Source organism: Sorex fumeus, unplaced genomic scaffold (assembly GCF_029834395.1).
Source record: "Sorex fumeus unplaced genomic scaffold, SorFum_2.1 ptg000044l, whole genome shotgun sequence".
Taxonomy (NCBI): Eukaryota; Metazoa; Chordata; class Mammalia; order Eulipotyphla; family Soricidae; genus Sorex; species Sorex fumeus.
In genome coordinates this window covers 9,161,023-9,174,421 of record NW_026606101.1, presented here as the reverse complement: position 1 = coordinate 9,174,421, position 13,399 = coordinate 9,161,023, and the positions used below count along the sequence as shown (strand labels likewise).

The following is a 13,399-nucleotide window of genomic DNA, read 5'->3' as shown; positions in this document are numbered from 1 at the left end:
TGACAGGATGGTTGGCCTGAACCAGTTTTGACCTGATTAGATGAAAAATCGCCTTCTCTTTCCATCTAGACATTTGTTCGGCTCCACAACCAGAAAACTGGCCAGGAAGTGGTGTTCGTTGCTGAACCAGACAGCAAGAATGTGTACAAATTTGAGCTCGACACCTCAGAGAGAAAGCTGGAGTTTGACTCTGCGTCCGGCACCTACACTCTCTACTTGATTATTGGCGATGCCACGTTGAAGAACCCAATCCTGTGGAATGTGGTAGGTGCCGGGGTGTGCCCTGACCCAGGCGTGGGGCCTCTGCACCCCTGTCCTGCCATGGGACGAGGATCGGCCCTGCATGGGAAGGGATTGTGCAGCAAGCAATGTGCCCATAGTCGTGGGTTGGAAGCAGTTGACTCCTCCAAGCAGGCCAGGGTCACCCTGGTGAAGCCTTCCCACCACCTCGGGCCCTAGCATGACCTGTTCAGCCCCCTTGGGAGTAGCCTGAACACTGTCTAGGAGCGCCCCCAAGCCACTCACACCAACTCCCCATCCTCCCAAACAGTGGTTGAGTGACTAACAGTGTAAGTCTGTCCTTGTGGCAGCCAGTGTTCTGTAGAAGTCCGTGGAAGTGGTACTGGAAGGAGGTTTTTATCCTACAGTAACACGCTGGGGGGGCGGATTCACAAACACTTGTGCCCCAGCTCCTGGGCTGGAGACAGGAAGGGCCTTCCCGGGGAGGCAGGTGGTGCGCCCGTCCCGTGCGGAACTCAGAGTCCCTCGGCTGTGTGGAACATTAAGGAGCCAAGCTGGGTGCGGCGCATCACCGCTGGCTCAGGCTTCCTACCTCAGCTCAGCTTTGATTCGTGCCACGAGAGAAAGCTGCTTCCAGGACGCGGCATCGGAGTTGGGGGTTGAAAGAATGCTGGGGGTTTTTCCAAGTCGCCCCTGGGACTGAGGGGAGATGGCCAGGGAATGGGCTGCAGACAGACTCACAGAGCTCTCGGGTTCGGGCTTGTGGGTTCACTGTGCCAGGGCTCCTGAACGGGGCCAGGCTGCAGGTCGGGAGCTTGCGGGAAAGGCGGCCGGCTCCCTCGGCAAGACAGGGGCGGCCGTGTTTCCGGGTGGTGTTGCTCAGGCTCCTTTTCCTCTCCTGACCTTCGGCTGCTTCTTGTAGGAGAGCCCGTTCCCTTCCTTCTTCCTCCTGACTAAATCACACTTCCCAGGGGCCCTGAGCAGTTCTGGTGGCCACCTGTAACAGCCCGGGTACCAGCTGGGATTTTTGAGTTAAGCTGCTCCCTGGGGCTCACTGGACCGGTAAGAAAACCAGAACTCTCACTCTAAGAAGCCCTGTCAACAGATACTTCTGTTCTTGAAATTCCCACCACCTTCATTTCCCAGCTGACGAAGCGGCAGTGATGGGACTGCTCATGGCTCGTCCCCTCCCGGGCGCCGTCACGGTCGTGAAGCCCTGTCCTGCCAAGGAGCTCCCCACCTCAGGCCACTCAACACTGCCCTTCTCTTTTCAGGCTGATGTGGTCATCAAGTTCCCTGAAGAGGATGCTCCGTCGACCGTCCTGTCCAAGAACCTTTTCACCCCCAAACAGGAAATCCAGGTATCTCCAGAGGCCTTCTCTGATTCTCTGGAGAATGTAGAGTGGACACTGAGGGCTGGTGGGGGACTTTGGGCCATGGTCGCCTGCTGATGTGTTTGATCATTGGGTCTTCCCCACTGTGAGTTGAGTCAGTGTCCCGGTCAGTCCCATCCTAGCGCTACAACCACTGCCCCCAAGAGCGGAGCCTGGTCACTGGCTCCCAGAAGACAGTGGGAGCACCCCAAAGTCAGCAGGGGGACCCCAAATCAGAACCAAAACACAGGAGGTCCCACCCTTGAGCCACTGCTCATAGGCCACCGCACAGGGCTGGGTGGTCGAACTCTTGGGGTATCCAGGTCAGGTCTCACTGCCCCAGGCCAGTCCTCCTTCAGCCCTGAGATGAGTGGTCCCTGCTCAGCCCAGCCCAGCCCCGGGCATGGCCTCAAGACCAAAAGAGGCGACAGGGGTGGACGGAGAACAGGCTGGGAAAGTGTCTCACCGAAAAAAGAGTGTGTCTTGAATTCCTTTCGCACTGCGTAAGGAAGCGGAGGTGGATCGTCCCGGTGGGCTGTTTTGCAGTCATGAGAAATGATCCTGCTGTATTTCCATGGAAACCCAGCACGAAGTTAGTGGTTGCCGTGTTTAAGGCAGACTGCTTAATCCCATTTCATTCTCGAGGGGGGAAATGCAAGAGCCCAAGAGCAAGAGACTAGTGGAGCTCTCTGCTGCAGCCCGCCAGATGGGCGTGGTGGTGGCTATGAACTAACGCAGATGGGCAGCCCGGGCGTGGTCCAGGCAGGAGATGCAGGGCCGTGTCTCGAAGGGTGATGAAGGGAGCTGGGTGCTGAGTGGTTTGCAGGGAGGTGCCAATGGCCGCATCTGCTCCCACGGAGGCAGCAGGACCAACAGGGACCTGAGCTGAAAACCTGGAGACAGGCGTCTTGACCCGACTGCCTCACGGAGCCTAGTTGTCCAGACGCTGCACGCAGGAAAGATGGCGTTGAGTGGGCGTTAGAAGGAGGTCTCTACTGCAGCAGGAGAAAGCTCGGTGGAGGGGGTGCAGGCTCTGTTTGCTAGAGACCCTTCACCCCAGCGTGCATGGTGCCCGAGCACAAAGGCATGTGGCCCCCAAACCAGATGTGGGAGAATGCGCAGTCAGTGGTCAGTTCAAACTTTGCAGGATTGTCGTTGTCCTCCCACCCCAACTTCCAGCTAGGCGCCGAGGAGGAGTGTTGAGGCAGGCTGGGGAGAGGGTCCCCCAAGCGGGGAGAGCACCGTTTGCCAACACCATTCGCCTCTGGTTGTACAGCCGATAGATCCGTGGGGGCAATCGAGCGCTCCCTAGACCCAGGCTGGCAGTGTGGGGCCTCGCTGCATGAGCTTCCCAGAGACCTGCTGTCAAGTGGCACAGCAGGAACGAGGAAATAGGAAGCAAATGCTTGTCTGGCTTTCCAGCTAGGTTCCAGTCATCAGGCAGCGTGAGAATGGAGAACCTTTAGGACTACCGGGGAACTGGGGCTGGGGTGAGGGATGCTGGACTTGGAAACCTCCAGACAAGGCTCTGTTACATTTTAGGAGGGAGGTCCGCACCAGTCAGTGGCCTTGAGTGGGGTGGCGGCGTGTGGCTGTGCCACTCGGGCACCCAGAAGCATTCTGAAGTCCAGGCGCCAGGGCAGAGCCAAGGAAGAGGCCATGCGGGCTTTTAGCCTCCGGGAGATACTTTTCCTTCCTGTGCGTTCTCCATGTTGTGGTTCCAGTGCAGGCGGCAGCCGCTGCGAGGACGGGCGCGCTCTTAACTCTCCTCGGTGTGTCTTCTTTTGGCAGCACCTGTTCCGAGAGCCGGAGAAGAGGCCCCCCACGGTGGTGTCCAACACCTTCACCGCCCTCATCCTCTCGCCCTTGCTGCTGCTCTTTGCTCTGGTGAGTAGCTGTGACGAGCACGAGCCCTGCGTGGCCGGCGCCGGACTCCGCAGATGGAGCCGTCCCTTTGTGCTCTCAGCCACGGCAAAGCCCCAAGGGGGTCCAGCAGCTGCCACCTGAGCCAGTGGGCCAGCACTGCAGTGTAACTCCAGTTCCACGGGTCTGTTAGCTCGGGGCACGAGAAAATACCTAAAAGCTATGAGAAGTGATAGCAGTGTCTGGGGAGTAATGTTCCAAGGGCGTGCTCAGGCGGGTCATGTGTGACAGACGAGGCCCATGCCGCCAGCTGGCCCAGAGCACAGGCTGGGTCAGAAAGCCAGAAAGAGTGGGAAGGCCTCATGGAAGCACATTCAGCGATGGTGTGCGGCTTACCGGGGGAACGGATAGATTCCGTTCTGCTGTGCCTCGCCTGAGGCAGGCAAGGGCTCCGACCCCCAACTCAGAATATCCTCCGAGTGCAAACCCCCACCAGAGTCTGATCTGTGTGTGGGCCACCTCTAAGGAGAGGACCTGTTGGGGAGGGGAAGGAGGTTTATTTTCTATACTTCAGTGTTGGGTTTTGTTTCTTAACTCCCCCACAGGGAAAAAAAAAAAAGCCAGCAGCATTAAGGGGTAGGGGGTGGAGATGGGGGTTGTCCCTTTTAAATTAAGTTATAAGTAACTTAGAGAGTATTTGAGGACTGCCTGGGTAACTCACGAGAGCTTCTTTTCGGAAACCTGCCCGTGTGCCTGACTCAGTCTTGGGGTTGTCATGCCAACGCTTTGAGGAGGCAGAGCAGGGTGTGGACCCCGTTCCCTCGGAGCACCTAGGACCACAGCTCCCAGATGCCCAGTGGCCACAGCACAAGCTGCCGCGGGTCTGATCTCACGGTTCTCAGAGCAGTCAGTGGCGCTGCCGGCTGCTTCATCCTCAAGGCAGCCTGTGTCCCTTGAGCATCTTGCTTTCATCTGTTTCAAGGTTTGCGGTCATGAAAAGTGGCATTTGGGGTTCAGTTACCTGAGCGCACGCACTGAGAGCAGATGTCAGGATGCCTTCCTGAAGAAAACGAGATTTTCCCCGCAAGGACTTCGAATAGGGTGCTTGTCACTTGGAATAACTCCCTGTCCTTCAAGTCCGCCAGAACTTTTGAGCCCCTGGGCTGCTCATTGGATTAGCATCGAACACGGCATGCGTCGCCTCCCCTTCATGTTCTAATGTCTTTTTAATTTATTTCTCTCCATCCTTCAGTGGATCCGGATTGGTGCCAACATCTCCAACTTCAGTTTTGCTCCTAGCACGATTATCTTTCACCTGGGACATGCTGGTAAGTGCCCGGGGCTGCTAATTTCATTTAACCTCCTCTGACATTTAGCCTGTCCCCGCAGAGGCCCTGTTAAGTAGACCCACAACCTATTAACTATAATGACTTAATAGCATAACATTTCCCTCTTCCTCCTGGCCTTTTAGGACAGTTAATACGATGATAAACCTGGTTGGTCCATCAGCTCCTAACAGCTGTCATTATATTGGGTTTCACTGTCCGGGGCTGCTGTTAGCAGGCCATTTGCCCCCGTTTAATAGCCCTGCTTGTTTCCAGAGATTACTCACTTAGCGTATCCTTACACTGGGCCGCCTTCCTGGGCGACGAGCGTGGATGCTGCTTCCAAAGGTTATCTTTCTCCACCGTATCGATCTTCACATTTGCTGGTGGCTGCCCGGAGGCAGGAGCAAACTGTCCCTCCCGCACGCAGACACGTTCTCCTTGTGCTGTGCTCTGGAGAACGTCAGACCGAAACAAAACAGGGCGGGAGGTGGTCAGGCCAGGAAGGCGTCTCTTGAGTCTGGAGGCGCTGCCGGCACCTGACTCCCACCCCGACACTTCGGGGTCCTGCCCTTGTTGCCTCGGCTCCCTCAGGGCTCCCACTGCCCGCGTGGGTCTCACGTGGGGTTGGTAACATCTACAGACGAGCTCCTTGGAAGCCTCAGCCAAGTGTGTTGTGGTTTTCTGGGGACGGTCAGTAACTGCTCAGCCTGCCACCGGGGCCCTCGGCCTCTGGCACTGCAGCCCTGCTGTCGTCTGTTCATCCATCCGGGAGGGCGGATGGAGGACTCGTGTGTTGGGGATTTTTGGCCACTCCCTGCCATGCTCAGGGATTACTCCTGCCTCTGCATGCAGGAATCACCCCTGGCGGTGCTCAAGGGGCCAAATGGGGTGCCGGGATCAAACCTGGGTCTGTTGTGTGAGAGGCAAGCTCCTTACCCACTCTACTGTCACTTTGGCCCTGACCTGGGGAACTTTGTACCCAGCTCCAAGCCTTCTCCACTGAACATCACTCCTTGTTTCCTTCCTGTCAGGATGGCAAAATAATCCTTAAAAATTGTTTTTAAAAAAATTTTTTTTAATAAGGCCAGAAAGCTAGTTTAGGAGGAGAGGGGTCTGAGTGGCCTTTAACCGGCCCTGGGTCAATCCCTGGCACCTCATTAGGGTCCACTGAGCACCCCTTCCCCTCAGGGCCACTCCTGAGCACAGAGCCAGGAATAACCCCTAAGTGAGTACCATGGGTGTGGTTCCCCAGAATGTGGGGGGGGCGGGGTATAAGGAGATTATTTATATACAGTCATTTACATTTTAAAAAAATAGGGGGCTGGAGCTATAGCACAGCGGGTAGGGCGTTTGCCTTGCACGCAGCCAACATGGCCAACCCAGGTTCGATTCCCAGCATCCCATATAGTTCCCCAAGCACAGCCAGGAGTAACCCCTGAGCATTGCCAGATATGACCCAAAAATAAATAAATAAATAAATGACTCTTTAAAGAAAAGAGAGTGAAGGACCTGGTGCGATAGTCCCATGGGTAAGGCTTTTTTCCCTTACACAGTCAGCCCAGGGTTGATCCCACAAGCTCCTCCAAGAGTGATTCCTGAGCTCAGAACCAGGAGTGAACCCTGAGCACCGCGGGGCGAGGCCCCAACACAAAAGAGAGGAGCAGAAAGGTGGAACACAGAAGTCGGGGTAGCTGAGATTTGTTTTCTGCCAGTGAATTTCTTGGTGGCGCAGTCAGAGGCAGGTGTCAACTGAAAGGAGCGATGGGCCAGGCCAGCGTCCCGCGGCCTCGTCCTGCGCCGGCCTGCTCACTCAGCCCTGCTGTCCCTGGTACTGGCTCTGTCCCTCAATTGCCCTTGCCCCTGTCCTTGCAGCTATGCTGGGCCTCATGTATGTCTACTGGACTCAACTCAACATGTTCCAGACACTGAAGTACCTGGCCATCCTGGGCAGCGTGACGTTCCTGGCCGGGAACCGGATGCTGGCCCAGCAGGCAGTGAAGAGGTAAGCCCAGGAGCAAGTGACCGGAACACCGAGTGGGACTAGGGGTGGCCATCAGCTTTTTCCTCCCAGCTCTTTGAATAGGGCGCGTGACAAAATGGATTCGTAGCCGTTGGAGCCAGGTTGACATTTGAATCCAGTCGGATACAGTGTCAGCCTTTTTAACACGGGGAGGAGAAAAAGAAAACTGTGATCAGCTTGAAAAGTGTTAAAACCACAAGCACTCGCACCCCTCCACATTAGGAAGAGAGGGAAATAATTAGAGGGTGACAGTTAAACTCATTAGAACATCCGGCAGAAGATGCCGTTCACGCGCAGGCTGCTGCTCCTCTGCCCTCCTCCCTTTCTCCGGCCCCCCAAAAGACCCCCCAGGCCCGGCCCCCAAGCCTGCGGTCCATCCTTCCTCCGCAGAAACTGGGAGCCAGCTCAGGCTCCTGCACATGCACCTCCCCGCGGGCAGCCCGCTGGCAGCTTCCCTTTCCGACCCGAGTCGGGCCCGCTCTAAAGGGCAGGCGGCATTTCTCATTGATCTGACTCCCTTAGAACCGGGGTGAGTTCAGCCACATAAAGGTCAGTCGGAGAAGGCCGGCCTTGCCCTCGCCCTGGGATGCTAACACACTCCCAGCTGTAGCCTCTGCAGACTTGCTGGAAGAATGTGACTCAGAGGCGTGTCCCCCCCCCCTCCCCCCCCCCCCCCCGCCACGGGGCTCCACGGGGGTTTCTCGGTGTGGGAGGGCACGGCTCAGGAGTCTCCGGGGAGCACTCCCGGGAGGGGGCCGGCCCCAGCATGTGCTCCCCACTGTCCCGGGAGAAGTCCAGGTTCCACCAGAGCCCCCCTTCACCCCTGCAGCAGCCCTGGCCAGCCGAGAAGGCGCAGGGGCCCCTCCGGCCTTTCCGAGCAGATCCCGTGTGCTCCGAGGGATGCTCTCTCCCGGAAGTGACCCACGCGAGCGCACGCAGCCAGGGGCAATGGGGCTCTAAAACCTTTGCTTTCCCTCCGGTCCCCTGTCCCCTGAAACCCCGGTCTCCTGGGCCGGGGCGCTCGGGGCGCTCTTCGGGCCCTGGACAGGCGGCCCCTGCCCAGCCCTGTCCTGGCGGGAACTCTGGTGGTGTGGTGATCGTTTCTTTCCTCAGCCTGTTCCTCTCCTCACTCTTCCTTTTCTTGACTCTCAAATCCTCTTTCCTTTGGCAGGATCGCTGCAGAGCAGAGCAGTAGATTGGCAAAATATAGGACACTACGGTAAAGATGGGGGGTGACTCACCCCGGCAGCAGGCCCCGGCCCCATCTTGGCCACCGCGTGCATGTCAGTCACCCTGTCTAGCTGTCAGCCCCCTCGCACCTCCCCCCCACCCCCGAAGCCAATGCCGAGTCCGGAGGCCTTTTCCCCCTTCCCAGGCCAGGTTGTAACGGAGCTGGGACAAACCCCCTCCCCCACTGGGTTGCACCTGCTCCGGGGGCAGTTGCCAGGAGTAGTCTCCACCCTGGCCTGTGGGCTTCTCACTTCCAAGTGGAGGCTCAGCTAGACCCATCCTTTGCCTTTCAGAAAGTGCCCGTTAAAAACATGTAAATTAATTCGGTGATGGCTCTGTGGCAAATGCTGGCACTACCTGGCCACTGTCCCAGGCCTCTGGAATACCCCTCCCCGGTTGAGCCAGCAGTGTCGTTGGTGCGACTGAATGGCTGAGGGGCTTGGTCAGATAACAGCCGATCAAAGGACGGCTCCATCGGTGACCGCTGATGATGACATTGGCTGGGGTGGAGGGAAGGCAGGGGCATGTGTGACGCTTCACCGAGGAGCCTCTGACCCAGGGGCCACAGGCTCTCCGAGGGAGGAGCCCGGCCGGATTTCAGGCTCTGCGCCATCTGTTCCTGCCTGTGTCTCTGACCTATTTGTGCGGACCTTGCACCCACCCAGGGGAGGGAAGTTCACGGCCCCTTCCCTCTCACCCCTGGCCTTGAGGTAGCTTTCCCTGCCAGAGCCAGGAAGGGCTCCAATTTCCAATATTCGGGAAGTGAAAGGGGTCAATACAGCATGGCCTGCAGAAACTCTTTCACTGCTGTGCGAACGTGAGCGGGGATATCTGGTCCTCGCACAATGAGGAACTACCTTGGTTTTTATTTTTCAGTCTCGACTAAGGCTTAACTCGTGTACTAAAATGGACGCTTTCAGCGTGCCACACTGATGTTGGCAAACGCTGTACAGTGTGCAGGTGGCAGCGCCCACCTTGGTCCGTTCGCAGACTGTTGGCACATTCCGAAGCGTTCCATGCTCCTTGATGGTCGGTTCCTCTCCCCGCCCCGTTCCTAAGCTGTAGACATGAGGGTTTGTCCTAAAGTCGGATCGCTCTGTCCGAGACTGCTTTTTGCCTGATGCTAAGCTCTGTACCCCTTTAGAGTAACTGCCTTGCTTTCATCTCTTGCTCTGTAGCTAGCCTGCCTCCACTCTGCAACCTATGCCAGTGCTTGAACGAGGAGAAAGTCACTTGCTCATTTGGACACTTGGGACATCCTGAGGTTGGGATTTGGTGTCCTCAGGACCGGGGCCCCGTAGCTGAGTGACCCTGACCTGAGCCGGGACAGACGGGTGCAGCTTCCTGCCCAGTCCGAGGCTCCCGGGCCGCTCCTGCTGACGGTTCTTAGTTGGCCTCACCTGTCCCCTTCACGGGAACACTTCGGACGTCCTGCATGTGTTGCTGGGGACTTAGGTGCCCTCCCGTGACCCTCGGGGTTAGGTGTGGGCCTGTGGGCCTGTGACTGGCGTGGAGCCCGCAGGCCGCCTCCACACTGCCTAGTGCTGTCCCCGCCTGCTGGCACAGTGCCCGTCGAGGTGCCGTTTTTGTTCCTGTGTTTCGCTGCCGCCTCTTGGAGTCTGGAGAAAGGCAGCTCAGAGGAAAAAGGAATATGGAGATTGAGGGGGTGTTTTATCCCCTCTTTGAATTTTCCTGCGAGCTGAGTCCCACGTTTAAGCATCCTGGTGCGGCTGGGTGCTCGGTCTCGCCCCCCACGGCAGGAAGGTGGTGCAGATTCTGACCAGGATGTTCAGGACGTCCTCTTTCCAGCTGCCCAGGGCCAGGTGGAGGGCCCAGGTGGCATGGAGCCAGGGGTCGAAATGGACATTCTTGAAACCTTCCTCATTGAGTGGAAACGTACTGTCCTGTGGCCTTGCCCGTGAGGTGTGCCCGCGTCACCTGTCTCATCCCACTTTCCGAGTTGCCATCAGGCCCCCTGTCGTTGCTGTCGTTGCTCCTCTCGGCTTCCGTGTGAACTAGCGCTCTCTTAACTCTGGCGAAACAAAATGGGGCTTAACTGCGCAGAATGGCGAGTTAAGTCACGGTGCCCTAATAAATGGGACCTTAGCGTGGGGACCGAGCCTTGTCCCAGCCGTCACACCGGGAACTAAAAAGGAAATCGAAACCTTCCCTGATTTCGTATTTGTCTCCGTTTTCTTTCAGAACGGCACATTAGTTCCAAAAGACGGAGGAAATCCTAGAAGCTAAAATGAATGTCAAGAAAAGAAGTCAAGAACAGTTCGGTCTGAAGAGAGGAGTTGGGCAGGGGCGGGGAAGGAACTCTATTTAGGGGCAAAGTCCACATTGTCATTATCCTGTCATTATCACATTGTCATTATCACATTGTGATTCCCCAGCACAGAGGAGATAGCCCTGAGCCCAGGTCGACTGTCTCTCTGGCCTGGTGCCCTGGCAGGCTGCTGTGAATCTTCCTGACTGACCCGAGATGTGGCTTTTGAGAAGCTGAAACTTGGGCGCAGGCTGTTGGGAATAAAGAGAATTGAGGCTCTAGAGCGACTGAGACTTCCTGCTCGCCCCCTGCCCCGCCTCACAGGAGGCCTTGACTGAGACACCGCGGGTGTCTCCAGGCCATTCCGTGCTGGCTGCCTCCCTGCCTCCCCTCGACGGGACGCTTGGGGATTCCCTGTATGGTCAGTGTCCTGTCTTCCTCACCGGCAGTCTCCTGTCAGATCCGTGGGCCCCACTGCCTTTGCCTCTTTGCCTTGGCTTGGGCAGTGGGAACAGGCAGGCCCACCCCGCAAGACACACACGTCTCAGCACTGGTGCCCCTGGAGGCCCAGAAGATTGTTCCAGAGCTAGAGAAACAAGCCGTGTATATGGGAGGCCCAGGTTCAATCTTCAATGCCATATGGTCCCCTGAGCACCACACCAGGAGTATCCCGAGCACTGCCAGGTGTGGCCCATAGCAACAGGACACAAAAAGACCCCCCCCCCCCCCTTGGAGGGGCCAGAGCAATACGACAGCAGGCAGGGCTCATGCCTGGCACATTGCTGGCCCATGTTCCATCCCAGGCACCCCCTAGAGTCCTCTGAGCCAGGCGTAGCCCCTGAGGAGGACCAGGATGTGGAGGTCATGTGGCACATGGGAACTGAAGTGTGGCCGGTCAGTGGACATGCAGACACGCTCCACAGCCCGACAGACCTGCCATTACCACGTCCTGGGATGCTGGTGGGCTTCGGGTGAGGGGCCTGACTTCCTCCAGTTGCCTTTGGGATGTTACTACTTAATGCCTGAGGGTGCTCAGTGACACGCCTCCTGTTGCTCTGGGACCACTCCTCATGTTCCTTCTTAGGGCGTCCCAGGATGGAGTGGCCCAGAGAGGAGAGAGAACTGGGAGGCCCACCCACGGCAACCTTCATCTCCAGCCAAGCCAGGGCATTCAGGAAGACATCGTGGAGGGGGTTGGCAGACCTCAGCGCAGGGCCTGAGATTAGACGGAGCAGCTGCAGAAAAGGGTCGTGGGGCAGCATCCTTGAGGGGGGCTGCTGGGCTGAGGGGCGCCACGCTGCCCTGGAGCAATAGAGCAGCACAGAAGTTTGCTTGGGGCCAGGCTCTGCTGGGGTCCAAGCTCCGGCAGTGGGCAGGCGGCCCTGGCTGGAAGGACACAGGGAAGGGAGTGCAGTGCCCAGTGTGAGGGCGTCCCAGGACACACACTGAGGAAATGCCACTGGGGGCTGGGGAGCTGCAGGGGGAGGCGTGGCTGAGCTGATCAGGGCCGTGTCTGCGGGCGTCATCAGCAAGAGATCATCCTTGGAAGCCAGAGCACGAGCACCTTTTAGGGGCTGTGGTCAAGTGGGTAGATTTTATTTTCAAGCCAGTGGCAAATTGGGGGAAACTTGGATTTTATGCCAGGATATTGCAGAGGGTGGAACTCCTCTCTGATTTCCCTGGCCCAGCCTCAGGGCGTCTTCCTGGATGCAGCCTCTGGAACCAGTTGGTCTGGAGAGGCTGGAGCTGACAGGAGGCCAGACTCCTAGTTTATGCAACACTCAGTGACCCCAGGGTGGTGATGGGGCACAGATGAAGTCATGGGTGGGGAACCCCATGTGAACTCCAAGACAAACATCAACAATGGTCATTAAAAGCAGCAATGAGGGGTTGGAGCGATAACACAGCGGGTAAGGCCATTGCCTTGCAGGCGGCTGACCCAGGTTCGGTTCCCAGCATCCCATATGGTCCTCTGAGCACTGCCAGGGGTAATTCCTGAGTGCAGAGCCAGGAGTAACTCCTGTGCATTGCCGGTTGTGACCCAAAAAGCAAAAACTAAATTTAAAAACCAGTGATGAGTCCACTATTAAAAGAGTGAGTTCGGGGGCTAAGGTACTTGCCTTGCATGTGGCCAGCCCGATTCAACCTCTGATAGTGGGTGCAGGTTCCCTGAGTTCCAGTGGTTGTGGGATCATGCCTCTCTACCCTGTCCCCCCGGGGGGAAAAATTGAGTTTTAGCAAGTACCTCACTAATCATTTGACCAGAACCCCACTCCCACCCGCACCCCCACCCCACTCCATCCTGGACATCATCTGAATTACTGACCGGGGCCTCTCCATCGTCCTGCTGATGTCCAAGCCCCTGACCCATCTTCAGTGAGAATCCTATTCCATTGCGTTAGCCAGAGTCCCCTTATTAGTCCTGGACAGCTAGTACAGCTGGTAGGGCACTTGGCTTGCACGAACCAACCTGGGCTCAACCTCTGGCACCCCGAATAGTTCCTGAGCACTACCAGGAACGATCCCTGAGTGTGGAGTCGGGGTGAGCCCTGAGCATCCCCTGAGTATAACCACACTCCCCTCCCAAAAAATAATTGTGTCTATTCCTAATCCCTTAGTCTGATGCTTAGTCCTTCGGGGAGTGGAGGGGCCCCACCTCGTGATGTTGAGCGTTTGCCGCTCCCAGTGGGTATCCCACAGACCAGGTTCGGATCTGGGACTTCCACATGTGAAGCAGGCGATCCGGGCCCAAGCCCCGTCTCCCAACCTCTGGTGTCTTACAGAGCGCCCCCTTCCCCCTCCACCCCCTGCCACACACACACACACTCTGCTCCTTGGCTACAAGAGCCCACTTGCCCTGGCTCTATTGAGTGCTTCTAGCAGAAGTCTCACTCTTTCTGCAGAAATCAAGTCTATTCTGCCACTTCACTGGGTTCTCGTATTGCAGTAGCACCTGGGCCTGGCCTCCAGGGAGCTGTGGCACTGTTCTGAGCCTTAACGGACCTGCTTTGGATTTTCCTCTGAGGTCACATCTGAAGCACATGGTACCAGGCCTGGAACGAGGCTCCCCCCGTTT

The 13,399-nt window shown here is 57.3% G+C and overlaps 1 protein-coding gene across 2 annotated transcripts in view; it reads left to right on the top strand.

The window, feature by feature from the left end:
* Positions 1 to 10,604, top strand: part of RPN2 (ribophorin II) — a 54,071-nt gene extending 43,467 nt beyond the window's left edge. Inside the window, exons 12-18 of one of the 2 annotated variants that reach the window (XM_056121187.1) lie at positions 70 to 264; positions 1,515 to 1,601; positions 3,405 to 3,500; positions 4,729 to 4,804; positions 6,677 to 6,806; positions 7,996 to 8,043; positions 10,257 to 10,604. In XM_056121187.1, coding sequence (XP_055977162.1) covers positions 70 to 264; positions 1,515 to 1,601; positions 3,405 to 3,500; positions 4,729 to 4,804; positions 6,677 to 6,806; positions 7,996 to 8,043; positions 10,257 to 10,269 — 645 coding nt within the window. In that variant the 3' untranslated portion in view covers positions 10,270 to 10,604. The remainder of the gene's footprint in view (positions 1 to 69; positions 265 to 1,514; positions 1,602 to 3,404; positions 3,501 to 4,728; positions 4,805 to 6,676; positions 6,807 to 7,995; positions 8,044 to 10,256) is intronic. The other variant, XM_056121189.1, reaches the window with a different exon arrangement.
* The last annotated feature ends 2,795 nt before the right edge of the window (positions 10,605 to 13,399 follow it).